Here is a 15,035-nt window from a genome sequence, read left to right as displayed (position 1 = left end):
AGCCCAGACCCAGACCCCACCTACAGATAACCCCACAGCCCAGACCCAGACCCCACCTACAGATAACCCCACAGCCCAGACCCAGACCCCACCTACAGATAACCCCGCTGAAAGAGGAGGCTCCAGGACCACAGGCCAGGTGGGCGGGCAGCCTTCTCCCGAGCAGAGCCCTGAAGGGCATGAAGCCAACAGCTTTCCCAGTCACTCAAGAGGCAGCCAAGATTGTGTAAGCCCTAATTTGCAGGACTGCAACAAGCATCTGCTGCTCACCATCCCAAGCCTGGAGCTGGGCCGTTTGCACAGGGCTGAGGTTTGATTCAGAATTCCCTGGTAGGGACCAGAGAGGAGAAGACAGGTTACATCGTTAGTTTTATCTAAGCTTGAATCGCCTTAACTAAGTAATCCCAAATTTTATAGTAATATCACTCCAATCTTAAAAGACACTCTATTAAGTGGTGTATTAGTGATTTATTTGTTTATGTTTTTTTAAGGAGGTAATTAGTCAACCTCATTTCTGGGCTGAGGGGTGACCCCACTTACTAAAAATATACATTCTATTAGTTTCCAGCCACAGTCCCATTTCTCTTGGCTCGACATCTAATGTTTTAAGACAAAATAGTTTCTATCACGTTTGATAGATTTAAGTAAAACTACATGACATGCTTCCATCAAAGGAAATTAAAATCATTCTTCAAAGCAGAGTCAATTTGCAATTATGACAGATGATGATTTTCAAATTTAGTTGAGATTCAACAATGGCACTTTGATGTCTTGGAAATAATTGATGTAGGAGTAATTCTTTATTTTAAACTGTGTTCTCCTTTCAGTCTGGTTCTTCATAATAGAAACTCTCTACAGGGTCACTTATTCTTGCAGTTTTCATTTTGCAAACAACTTTATATCATAAATAAAAATGTGCTTGCTATGGAAAATTTCTTATTTTATAATAGAAAATATTTTTTTCATGTTTATATTTGAGAAAGTCTGGTGAGCAATTAATGTATATTGATGCATACTTTATCATATAGCTTATATCATATGCCTTAGTTGACAGATAGTTCTGTTTCAAGCAAACATATATTGCATTTAGTTTTTTATTACTTACAAAAATTCATGAAGACTAAAGACTCAAACTAAACCCTCAATTTCTTCAGGAGTATTCAACCAAGATTATTATAAACTTGAAAGGAAAAGTGAAAGAGATGGATAGTAGGCTAACATCAAGATCCTTACTGCAGATATTGAAGCATTGCTCTCCACTGAGGCATGGGTACCCAAAAACTCACTTAATGAAAGCTCATAGACAAGTATAGCTCTTCTGGAGTTATAGTTTTAAAAATCTTTGATTTATTACTGAGGGTTCATGACAAACTTTCCAGTGGTTCTCAGAGAAATGAGAAAATAAGAACAGGGCAGTGAATTTTTCATAACCATAAGCATTTTTCTTTCTTTCTTTTTTTTTTAAGCATTTTTCATTGAAAGGATTGTCCTTAAATAGCAAACTGATCTTTTCTTAAGCTCATCTCTTTATAAAATAATTGTTATTATCATTGATAGTAGAATGTTTGTTATTTTTAACATCCTTACTTAGAAAAATTAAAAATAGTCAATCTTGTGTTAATCCCATTTTTAGTTAGTCCCACTAAAAACCCAAAACCTCGAAGAGGAACCACTACTGTAGAAAATATCAGTGGGAACTTCAGTGAATTTCCTTTCCTTCTAGCCCCAGGGCTTAAAGACAGGCATGTTCAACCCACTGCTGCAATTCTTAATAAAGAAAGTAGCAGAAGTCCAGCAAGTTAGAGAGAGTTCTCTAGCATTAAAGATTTTTCTTTAGAGGATAAATGTTATGCCCTGATTTCAATCAGTCATCAAGGAACTGGATTAAAAATATCATGGACTGCTGAAACAGATATTGCAACATAGTTCCTCAAAGCAGTATTAACTTACCTGTCATGATTTAATCATTTCTCAATCTGAATCCATCAGACAGCACAGACTTATTCTACCATTTGCCGAAACCGAATTCAGTATCATTTAGTTATTGCATAAAACATTTCTAGATCCTTCTGTCCCACTGCATAACCTTCGGTGAAAAGGTTCAGTGTCAAATGCTGAGAATCACTCCTTGTAGTTGGCAAAGCCATCCAGTATTCCTGGATCACTGGAAGCAATGAGAAACAGATAAGACTGAAAAGTATCCTGTGGGATGTGACAGAGTGTTGAGGAAATATAGGGTGTCTGAGAGTTACGTTCTAATCGGGTCATGGTGCATTTGACCTTCTGTTGCATTCTTTCCCTTCTCCCCTTTCCAGTGAAATCAGATGAGTTACAGACAATCAAGAAAGAATTAACCCAGATCAAAACTAAAATTGACTCCTTGCTAGGGCGCCTGGAGAAGATTGAGAAGCAGCAGAAGGCGGAGGCTGGTAAGTGAAAAAGAGCGGCGGCCGTAGACCTGTTGGAATCAGACCACTCACACCCTGTCAGTCACCAAGACAGAGCAGGTCCGGGCTCACTGGCTGAGTCTGACAGCATTTAGCACAGAAACACAAACGTCGTCTTTAAACTTAGGACTGCGATGATGGAATCCGACTTTTTACTTTTCAGAGAAGATGAGTCAGCTTGCCTAAAATTCATATTTTTAAAAGGAAGAGGGGAAAGGAAAAGTATTTTGACACTAATAAGTAACAGTTGGATTATATTGAAGGTTTATATCTCAATATCAAGTGACCTTTAAGAAAATTAAATCAATAAATTGAATATTCTATCAGGGCTAAAATTATATTCATATTTAATTAAATTAACTGCAGCAAAATTGAACAGATTTCAGAAGCCATGATTGTAAAGTCCCACTCTTAAATTGCTGCAGCTCCACAAAACTTCAGAACTCAGCTTCAGCCATATACCTGGCCACCCAAGGCCGTGTCATTTGACTTAATTCTTTAACTTAATGTCCTCTCTTTGAAATATCAGCCCTGACCCTAGTTCCATGCTAATACTCTTTATTTATTTATTCATTTTGAATTGGAGGATAATTGCTTTACAATATTGCGTTCACTTCTGCCATACATCAACATGGATCACCCAGAGGTACACATGTGTCCTCTCCCTCGGGGACCCCCCTCCCACCCCACCCAACCCCATCCCACCCCTCTAGATAGTTACAGAGTGCCGATTTGAGTTCCCTAGTCCAATACCCTTTTATATGGCAACCGAGAGTTTTAAAATTATACATTTTAAAAAGAACTGGCATAAACTTAGAGATGAGCTCGTGCCTAAATTGCAAATTGCATTTGCCTGGGTCTTTGATGTCTCAGAAGCTCCTTGAAAGTGAGCTGAGAGCTGAAAGGAGACGTCGGAGACAGAGGAACTCACGACTCCTCCAAACCCAGCCCTTTTCTCCAAACAGTGTGGCTCTACCTGGGTCTATTTTATACATTGAAATTCATCATAAGATTTCATTGGCCGAAAGAGCTTCACTTTTCAAAATTAAGCAAGACAATTTTGAAAACCACTTATCAAATCCAGCTTTCTCATTTTGCAGATGAGAAAAGGAAGGCCCACGGAGGTAAACTGACTTTCCCATGACCACATAAAAGGTTTGTAATAGACCTAGAGTCTCAAAGCCAGGTCTGGTGAGGGAAAGCAGTGCCTCCTCTGATGTATCAGCCTCGGGTTCCGCTCGGGATCTCCCCGCAGTGAGGCTCCCCGGGTAACAGCCGATGATGAGATCCAGCCTGTTTGTTGCCCGTGTCCCTGGGCAGGGGACCAGCGCTGACCTTCGGGTGGTTAGTGACGCAGGGTGGAGGAATGAAGCCGGTGTTGAGGGGGCGTCGAGCCTAATGGATGAGAGACATACACTGTGGGTCAAATCCTCACAGGCCACTTAGCCTCCGTTTTCTCGTTTATCAAATGAGGACAGTAATGGCTACCTGACATTGTGAGAAGTGAGTCAAGTAGCAAATGTAAGTTACTTACTAGCCCAGAATAAATGCTGTATAATTGGAGCCATTTAGTGTCCATAGAAATGTAAGCATATATAGGCAAACAAATACTTCCTACGACTTTCACAACACCAGTTTTTTAAATCATAAGCCATGTACCTAGATTCTCACTTTTATTGAGTTAGTGTGGAGGAGAAATGATAGATAAATAATAGACAAAATAAGATCATTTTTATTAAAAACTTCTGTCACATTTTCTATTGAGAAAAGATATGCTGCCTATACTTCTTAATAGAGAAATTTAGATTTCAGGAAGTTTTTTTATCTGCTGTCTGTGGCACTAATCTAAACGGTTGCCGGAACTGAAATATCCTGTGATGTTGCCTAAATCAGTGTTTCCCTTTGAGGAGCTTCTGTGAAATTCGTTATTATGTAAAACAACCCTTACAGCAAAGGACTTTGATAACCAATTTGCACTTCAGTTTAAAGGATTATGGAGAACTCATTTAAATATAAATCACCTCAAAGAGAAAAATGTGATCCTTATTCCATCATATTATAACTTCCAGTTTCCTGCAATGAAAAATGCCTTCCACATATCTTCTTAGAAGATCATCTATAAATATGACACTAAAATTCAAAGCTTGCGTTTTCTTTTCATGAAAGGCTGTCACCTTATTTTTGTATGTGTTTCAACTTTCCCAGTCACAAGGCAGTTATCTTTAAAATGATAGGCTTAAGCCTTTGATATTTATGTCTTTCCTACTTGAACACGTAGGAAGAAAATGAAATTATTTAATTTGTAATTTCATTCTCTTAGTAATTGTCTCCTGAACAATATTCATATTTATGGAGTTAAGATGATCACTTTCTAAATTTTCTTTATGAAAAGAAATCAGGGTTGTATGGTGTCTGTACTACATGATGGAAAGTGGAAAGAAATATTTTAAATCTTTTTAAGTGCCCAATACCTCCTTATTGAATTTAAGGGGATACTCATTTTATTGTTTATTTTATTACAGGCCAGTTATTCAGTAGCTAATATTCACTCTTCACTATTGCTCTTTTATAGACCTCTCATTTCCAACTTATTCCATCTGATGACAAAAATTTTCAGCTTAGGATAGTAGCAGCAAAGAGATGGAGGGTTACAAGCAGGATAAACCACACAGCGTGGAACTTGTCCTGAGTTCCAGTTTCATAAGATCATTTTTTCCTTTTTTGTATGAAATCCTGAGCTATCAGGAGTAACTGTAATGAGGTTATAATGTCATCATTTTGGATTTTTTATGCCTTAAATTACTGCTAATAAATGTTTGCATGGTATCCTGTCTCTTCCTTTGAAGATATGAACTTCCTCAGAACAAGGTCATGTTTTCACTAACTTTTCTAAATCTTCAAACACTGTGTACTATGTCCTAGGCATGATTTAGCAAGTCATTTAACTTCTCTAGGTCTCAGGCCCCTCAAATGAAAACTAGAGGAAGGGATTATGGTCTCAAACATATATTCTAGCTTTTAAATCATGATTAATATGAATCCACTCTGTAAGTGTTATTTTTTCCTACTTGAATAATTCAAGTAACATTACTTTGGAATATGGTGACTATGGATTATTAAAAACAACAAATAACACATTGCAGTTTAGCTTCCAATTGTCCTTCTTAGATGATCCTTTTAAAAGAGAGTCATTTATTGACACATACGAAGAGCGCAGTTTATATGTGGTTTACACAGTGATGCAAAATGACCATAAAAGGTAAAAGGAGTGAGAAGTAGAACTAAAGATGGTATCATACAATGATGGTATTATACAATGGACAGTGACGTCTTTTAAAAAATCAAATTTCCTGCAAAGACTCTCAGATATGAAAAGGCAATCAAGCATTCTTTACTTCAACTTTATTCTCAGTGGTAGGTGTCATGCGTGACCTGTCAGACTCACTTGGACAATTCCAGTGAAACTAGCTAACCTATCCTACCCATTAGACCTGACCATTAGAGAGGTCACAGTTCAGTCCTATAGGATAAATTCATCTTGCCAATATGTTTGATAAAAACTATAGAATTTTTTTAAATACAGAAATGTCCATTAAGAGAGGTAACACTTCAGTCCCATAGGATAAATTCATCCTGCCTATATGTTTCCTATACACAAAAAGGCAAAATGACTGTCTGAGGAGGCCATACACATAGCTGAGAAAAGAAGAGAAGCTAAAGACAAAGGAGAAAAGGAAAGATACACCCATTTGAATGCAGAGTTCCAAAGAATAGCAAGAAGAGATAAGAAAGGCTTCCTCAGTGGTCAGTGCAAAGAAATAGAAGAAAACAATAGAATGGGAAAGACTATAGATCTCTTCAGGAAAATTATGGACACCAAGGAACACTTTATGCAAAGATGAGCTCAATAAAGGACAGAAATGGTAGGGACCTAACAAACAGAAGATATTAAGAAGATGTGGCAAGAATACACAGAACTATACAAAAAGATCTTCACGACCCAGATAATCACGATGGTGTGATCACTCACCTAGAGCCAGACATCCTGGAGTGCAAAGTTGGGTGGACCTTCGGAAGAATCACTACAAACAAAGCTAGTGGAGGTGATGGAATTCTAGTTGTTATTTCAATCGTAAAAGATGATGCTCTGAAAGTACTACACTTAATATGCCAGCAAATCTGGAAAGCTCAGCAGTGGCCACGGGACTGGAAAAGGTCAATTTTCATTCCAATCCCAAAGAAAGGCAATGCCAAATAGTGTTCAAACTACCACACTGTTGCTCTCATCTCACATGCCAGCAAAGTAATGCTCAAAATTCTCCAAGTCAGCTTTCAACTATATGTAAACCATGAACTTCCAGATGTTCGAGCTGGATTTAGGAAAGGCAGAGGAAGAAGAGATCAAATTACCAACATCTGTTGGATCACAGAAAAAGCTGGAGCGTTCCAGAAAAACATCTATTTCTGTTTCATTGACTGCTCTAAAGCATTTGACTGTGTGGATCACAACAAACTGTGGAAAATTCTTAGAGATAAGAGTACCAGACCAATTTACCTGCTTCCTAAGACATCAGTATGCATGTCAAGGAGCAACAGTTAGACCTGAACATGGAACAGCAAACTGGTTCCAAATTGGGGAAGGAGTATGTCAAGACTGCATGTTGTCACCCTGCTTATTTAACTTATATGCAGAGTACATCATGAGAAATGCTGGGCTGGATGAAACACAAGCTGGAATCAAGATTTCTGGGACAAGTGTCAATAACCTCAGATACATGGTTGACACCACCCTTATGGCAGAAAGTGAAGAGGAACTAAAGAGACTCTTGATGTAAGTGAAAGAGGAGAGTGAAAAAGTTGGCTTAAAGCTCAGCATTCAAGAAATTAAGATCATGGAATCCAGTCCCATCTCTTCATGGGAAATAGATGGAAACAGTGGAAACAGTGTCAGACTTTATTTTGGGGGCTCCAAAATCACTGAAGATGGTGACTGCAGCCATGAAATTAAAAGATGCTTGCTCCTTGGAAGAAAAGCTATGACCAACCTAGACAGTATATTACAAAGCAGAGACATTAGTTGGCCGAAAAAGGTCCATCCAGTCAAAGCTATGTTTTTTCCAGCAGTCATGTATGGATGTGAGAGTTGGACTATAAAGAAAGCTGAGTGCTGAAGAATTGATGCTTTTGAACTGTGGTGTTGGAGAAGACTCTTGAGAGTCCCTTGGACTGCAAGGAGATCCCACCAGTCCATCCTAAAGGAGATCAGTCCTGGGTGTTCATTGGAAGGACTGATGCTGAAGCTGAAACTCCAATACTTTGGCCACCTGATGCAAAGAGCTGACTCATTTGAAAAGACCCTGATGCTGGGAAAGATTGAAGGCAGGAGGAGAAGGGGACGACAGAAGATGAGATGATTGGATGGTATCACCAACTCGATGGATATGAGTTTGAGCAAGCTCTGGAAATTGGTGATGGACAGGGAGGCCTGATGTGCTATAGTCCATGGGGGTCACAAAGAGTTGGACATGATTGAGCAACTGAACTGAATATATTTGGCAAAAAATATAGATTTTTTTAAAAAAAATAATGCCCCCAAATTAGAATATTACAAGCAAATACCACATACTTGTGCATCAGTGCTCCTTATACTGAGCTGAAATGGACTTTGTTTGCATTTGGTTCATGTATCCTTTTATGCCCTCTGAAACCAAGCTGAAATGTCTAATTTCTTGTGAATGTAGTAGCCAATTAAATACACAAAAGAGTTGTAGTATTGTAACCCTTCTAAAACTTCTGAATAGGAAGTCAATATAAGTGGCCATAGATGCTCAACTTAGTTGCATTCAAATTTTGGTCAAAGAATCTTTGAACCCTTCTATTCTCTGGATCATTTTAGTTCAGTCGCTCAGTCATGTCCAACTCTTTGTGACCCCATGGACTGCAGCACGCCAGGCTTCCCTGTCCATCACCAGCTCCCAGAGTTTGCTCAAACTCATGTCCATTGAATTGGTGATGCCATCCAGCCATCTCATCCTCTGTCGTCCCCTTCTCCTCCTGCCTTCAATCTTTCCCAGCATCAAGGTCTTTTCAAATGAGTCAGTTCTTCACAGCAGGTGGCCAAGCTATTGGAGTTTCAGCTTCAGCATCAGTCCTTCCAATGAATATTCAGGACTGATTTCCTTTAGGATGGACTGGTTGGATCTCCTTGCGGTCCAAGGGACTCTCAAGAGTCTTCTCCAACACCACAGTTCAAAAGCATCAATTCATTGGCTCTCAGCTTTCTTTATGGTCCAAATGTCACATCCATACATGACTATTGGAAAATCCATAGCTTTGACTAGACGGACCTTTGTCGACTCTGGATAAATATCAGTGATTTTTTCAGCTACTTCTCCTGTACTTTAGTTTTGCATCTTGAACCACTGTCATCCGTCTTCTCTGGTCTTTCTGTAGTTTATCAACTGCAGACTGTGGTACTCAGAGTGGAAGATGTTGCTCCAGATATAATCTGCTGCTGCAGCCTATAGTGACTGCTCCTTCTGTTCTGAGTACCTAACTGCTTTCACTTAGACTTTGGATTAGATTGGTATTGTGTCTAGTTACAGATGTTGAACTGCACACGTGAATTAAACTCTGCTCCCTCCCAATACTGCATTAAAATAATGTCTAGGTTTTAAAAATGAAAATTCTTAGGAGAGTGAGAACAAAATTTTAGAAGCTGGACAGCTGATGAAGAACTCTGCCTGACAACACGTCCTACAAATGAGTCCAGTTTTAACCACAAAACTCCCAAAAGGCTCAGAATCAAAGCTATCATATTCCTATGGGAAAGAGGGTATAAATGACTAAAAGTCTGTTAGGAAACAGATTCCTATGTCACCATTCCCAACTCTTCCTGGTCCACTAGAAGCCCTAAGAAGTTCCCTCTAGGAAAGTGAAAATAACAGATTTCAGAACTACTAGACAACTAACAAATTTGAAGGCAGTTTTTAACAGGGAGAAAAGCAGAAGTTTACACAGTTACTATAGAAATTCCAAGAATTCTTTTCCCCTTCGGCTGCCAGACTACTGGTAGGCCACTGGAAGAGGTTTTAATTGGGAATATGAGCAGCTTAAGAAAAAAGATTTAAGGACGTTGGCATGGGTACAAGCCAGGGAAACAGTATCACCCTGCAGAAACAAGATCCTGTTATTTTTACAAAACCGTCCATCCATATTTTAATATGGTTAATATGAGCAGACAAGGTTGGTAGAAAGCATTTAACATTAAAAGCAAATACCAAAAAAGAATTTAAAAACTGGAGGAAGCAGATTGTGCAGGAAGAATAAAACTTCAAAATAAAACAGCGAACCGCTGATAAATACCCTCAGAGAGAAAGAGAAGATATTACTAGAGCACAAGATTAAAACTCAGTATTTAAAAGGCAGATAAAAGTGCTTTTAGAAATTAGCATATGATAGCACAAATAAATAACACAGAATTGAGAGACAAAATTGAGGAAATTCTCCCAGACTATACAAAAGAAACTACAGATGGAAAATAGGAAGGGAATGGTATGGAAATTACTGGATGAATATCTGAAAAACAGGGTTTCAGAAAGAAAGGGGAGAAGGATCATCCAAAAAAAGTTTTTCAGGGAAAAAGTTAACCAAAACTGAAGAACATAGTCAACAAGATTGAAAGGATCCCCTGAGTGCCTGTAACTGATGTACTTCAAAGCAGGAAACAGTGACATTTCAGAACATGGGGCCAAAGATAAGATCCTACAAGCTCCCAGAGAGACATAGAGGAAAGGAGACAGAAAATGTTTTATATAAAGAAAGAGGAATCAGAATGCCAATGCAGTTTTCCGCAGCCACACTAAAAGCTGGAAGGCAAAGAAAACATGCCCTAAAAATTCTGAGTGAAGAATATTTGCAGGCTGTATTTCCATACCTAATTCCCAAAGCAAAGAGTTAAACTCTAAAAGGGAAAAACGTGACTTTCCCAAAGCAAGGAATCCGAAGGCAAAGGGCATCCTCAGGATGATGGTGAGGAAGATTCTAGCATATGAGTTACGGAAGAGACCTGGAAAGAACTGAGTCCACATAGACCAGTCCAGAAGTTCTGGGAGAGACTTTTTCAAGAAGATGAAATGGATCCAGTGGCTAATAGATGGGGAAGTGAATTCATTGAGATGAGACTTAACACATGCGGTTGAGGAGCAGGTAAGTTTGCATAAGCATTTCTACAAGTCAAAGAACCACAGAAGTACGGAGATTAACAACACACAAACACTCAAAGGAAGTGGGTGTTTCTTTTACCTGCAAAGAAAGTAAAATGCTGTTTGGAAAAGAAAAAATTACTCATTATATACTAACGTCTTAGCTTCCCAAAGCATTTACATAGTTAAATTTCTGTAAAAACTGAAAATTGATCTAATCTAGTTTACAATATAGCTCTCTAAGGAGATGGGAAGTGGGGACTTATAGACAGAGAACTGAGTCTCCAGCCTCCCAAGGGTGATGTCAGTAGACAATGAATAAAACTAATCAAGAAGTAGCAATAGAAACATGCTGTTTGGGAAACAAAGCCAAGTTTTTAGCAGATCAGCTATGCAAATGTAAAGCCCTTAAAGAGCTGAGAATTGTGAAGCAAGTCGGACTTGCTATTTTTCTTAACAAATCTTGTGGAAATATTTAACTACAAAAATTGTTTTCAAGAAGCCCAATTTATTGGGAAGGGGGCGGGGAACAAGATTGAGTTGTCTTTAGCAAAAGGATCAGAACTTTCCCAACTACTTCTTGGAGAGATCCTGTGACATCCATCAGATAAGTGTCACTGGACACGTGTTAAAAATGACAAGGAAGACTTCACTCAAGACTGCTGTGGTCAGGGTCAAAACTATTGCAATTTCAAAAAAAAAGGACTATTGCAATAGGGGGTGGAAATTGAACTCAACTCTACTAAAACAAAAGGCAGGAGTGTGATGATGAAGATGTGTTGGAGGATGTCAGTAGGGAGGCTGGTCAATATGACGAGGCCATCTGTATTTGCGGACTGGGTCTGTGGAAGTTAGGCTCCTGCGGGCCCACGGAGACCCGGAGACAGGGGCCGTCCCATCTTTTTCTGATGATTGCATGTCAAAGGGAGGCCTCCAGGGCTTGAGAAGATATGCCAGATTTGTAAAAAGATGTACACCTCAAGGAAGCATAGAAAGAATCCACAGTTGCAAGGATTCTAAAGTAAACACTCTAAGAAAAAGGAAATCAGGACCATAGTTAGAATGAAGGCTGTCAAAGAGCAGTCTCACCGAGGGTAACAGGAAGGTTTTCTTTGTAACGGCACAGTCATCGCCTTTCAGAGCTGACCTCTTTCTCCTCTAAATACACACTTCTTTCCATGTCCAACTTCTGTCACATCACCACGTAATAAATCCTGTCAACCACACTGCCAACCTCAACATCATATTCTGACTCTACTATAACTACTGTTGCAAAATCTGACCTTTGGCATCTTTTTACTCAACACCTTCTATTTTCTGATTGTTGTTCACTTGCTCAAAGAGTCGTGTCTGACTCTCTGCGACCCCATAGACTGCAGCATGCCAGGCTTCCCTGTTCTTCACCATCTCCCGGAGCTGGCTTAAACTCTTGTCTATTGAGTCAGTGATGCCATCCAACCATTCCATCCTCTCTCGTCCCCTTCTCCTCCTGCCTTCAATCTTTCCCAGCATCAGGGTCTTTTCTAATGAGTCAGCTCTTTACATCAGGTGGCCAGAGTATTGGAGTTTCAGCTTCAGCATCTGTCCTTCCAATGAATATTCGGGACTGATTTCCTTTAGGATCCTTTAGGACTGGTTGGATCTCCTTTCAGTCTAAAGAACTCTCAAGAGTCTTCTCCAACACCACAGTTCAAAAGCATCAGTTACTCAGTGCTCAGCCTTCTTTAGATTCCAACTCTCACATCCACACATGACTACTAGAAAAACCATAGCTTTGACTAGACAGAACTTTGTCGACAAAGAAATGTCTCTGCTTTTTAATATGCTGTCTATGCTTGTCGTAGCTTTTCTTCCAAGGAGCAAGCATCTTTTAATTTCATGGCTGCAGTCACCATCTGCAGTGATTTTGGAGCCCAAGAAAATTAAGTCTGTCACTCTTTCTATTGTTTTCCCAGGAATTTTTTTCTGGAATTCTGTTGCTTTTTCTATGATCCAGTGAATGTTGGCAATTTAATCTCTGGTTCCTCTGCCTTTTCTAAATCCAGCTTGAACATCTGGAAGTTCTTAGTTCACGTACTGTTGAAGCCTAGCTTGGAGATTTTTGAGCATTACTTTGCTAGCATGTGAAATGAGTGCAATTGTGCAGTAGCTTGAACATTCTTTGGCATTGCTTTTCATTGGGAATGAAAACTGACCTTGTTCAGTCCTGTGCCCACTGCTGAGTTTTCCAAATTTGCTGACATATTGAATGCAGCGCTTTCACAGCATCATCTTTTAGGATTAGAAATAGCTCAGCTGGAATTCCATCACCTCCACTAGCTTTGTTCATAGTGATGCTTCTTGAGGCCCATTTGACTTTACACTCCAGGATGTCTGGCTCTAGGTGAGTGATCACACCATCATGGTTATCTGGGTATGAAGATCTGTTTTGTATAGTCCTTCCGTGCATTTATACCACCTCTTCTTAATGTCTTCTGCTCCTGTTAAGTCTGTATGGTTTCTGTCCTTTTTCCCAATGGTACTGCTAATACCCAAGCCCACACACATGCTCTGTTGCCCTTTCCTCATTGTTTGAAGAACTTTTAGCTGTTCTCTCCAATTCTAGTTTGTTTCTGTCCTAATTCATCTTCCATGGGACAGATAGATTTATACTGTGAAAACATGCAAGTGCCCAGTCTTGGAAATTAAACAGAGCTAGGTTCACATCCTGCAAGAAACTCATTTCCAGGACTTACTAACTGCAAAAAATTTGGAAAGATCCTTATGTGTAAAATAATATCTGTTCCTTAAAATTAGTGGGCTTTAAACAAACACAGTACCTCAGTAATTTTTTTAATGATTTTATTGAATTTGTGGTTACCTCTACTATCAAGGGTGCTTCTTGTGAACACTATGAGGTCATCTTGTCCCAGAATGTACTGATGTAACTAGTATTTTAATCTAAAAACATTCCTCTTGAATAACTTCCCTAGTGCTCATTTATGTCATTATTAGTAATGACAGTCATAAAATGTACATCTTTCTAATTGACATTTACTGAAATAATTGAGTTAAATTCATGTTATATACAGGTGTTGCAGAATTTTTTAAAAATATAGTTTATACTCCAATGCCAAAACAGTGGTTTCAGGATACTAGCTGACTCTGATGAGTAATGTGACTGTTTTATGTCAACATCCTTTCCAACCATCTGCTAAGTACAATTCAGCTAGCAATTAGCTAGCAATTAAGCCAGCATTTCAAAAAACTTAATTGCCAACTCAACCAATTTTCAGAGTTATATTAATGATAATAGCTCTACAGCAAACTGAATTTAATAAAAATGCTTCTAACATAAATCCCAACAATTCTAACTTCTTTTCTAGATCATATATATGTGTTGAAATAGAAATGAGATGTACAGAAAAAGTATTTGAGTGTGAGAATTGAAATTCAGTATCAAATTCTTTCTTTTTAGGGCTTTTTAGAACCTGAGGCCTTTTTTCTTAAACAGAAGTATTTACCTGTCACTTGCACGTCTTTGCCTTTGACAGCCATTGTTTACTTTGAACACATATCCCTAAGCAGACTTCTTCATTCTTTTTTTTTTTTTTTTTTTACTTCTTCATTCTTGAATTTAAAATTATCTGGCTCCTCCCTCCTATACTGTTGGTAGGAATATAAGTTGGTGCAGTCACTATAGAAAACAATATAGATGTTCCTCAGAAAACTAAAAACAGAATTAACACATGAGCCAGCAATCCCACTCTTAGGCATATATCTGGACAAACCTATAATTCAAAAGATACATGCACCCGTATGTTTATAGCCACACTATTCACAATAGCCAAGATATAGGAACAGCTTGCATGTCCATGGACAGATGAATGGATAAAAAAGATGTGGTATATATATATATATATATATGTGTATATATATATATATATATATGGAATACTACTCAGCCACAAAAACAACGAAATAATGTCATTTGCAGCAACATGGATGCAACTAGAGATTATCGTATTAAGTGAAGTTAAGTCAGAGAATGAAAGATAACAACAGATGGTATCACTTATATGTGGAATCTAAAATATGACACAAAGGAACCTGTCTATGAAACAGACTCAGACACAGATGTAAAGCGCAGACTTGTGCTTGCCAAGGGCGCCGGGCCTGGTGGAGGGTGAAGTGGGAGGGTGGGGTTAGCAGATGTCAGCTTTTATGTATAGGATGAATTAACAGGCTTCTACCTCATTGTAGAAGCAGTCCCTATAGCCCCAGGAGCTACATTCAATAGCCTATGGTAAACCCTAATAAGAAAGAATGCTTTTTAAAGAAGACTGTGAGTGTACACACACATTTGTGTGTGTATGTGAGTGTAACTGAATCACTTTGCTCTACA

At 38.7% G+C, this 15,035-nt stretch overlaps 1 protein-coding gene across 1 annotated transcript in view; it reads left to right on the top strand.

Moving 5' to 3' along the window:
* RALYL (RALY RNA binding protein like) overlaps positions 1-15,035 on the top strand; it is a 786,844-nt gene that overhangs the window by 731,104 nt on the left and 40,705 nt on the right. The window contains exon 7 of the mRNA XM_061122884.1: positions 2,316-2,429. Coding sequence (XP_060978867.1) covers positions 2,316-2,429 — 114 coding nt within the window. The remainder of the gene's footprint in view (positions 1-2,315; positions 2,430-15,035) is intronic.

The sequence above is a fragment of the Dama dama genome, chromosome 21 (assembly GCF_033118175.1).
Source record: "Dama dama isolate Ldn47 chromosome 21, ASM3311817v1, whole genome shotgun sequence".
Taxonomy (NCBI): domain Eukaryota; kingdom Metazoa; phylum Chordata; class Mammalia; order Artiodactyla; family Cervidae; genus Dama; species Dama dama.
Note: the sequence above shows the minus strand (reverse complement) of the source record. Positions and strands in the feature narration are given on the sequence as shown.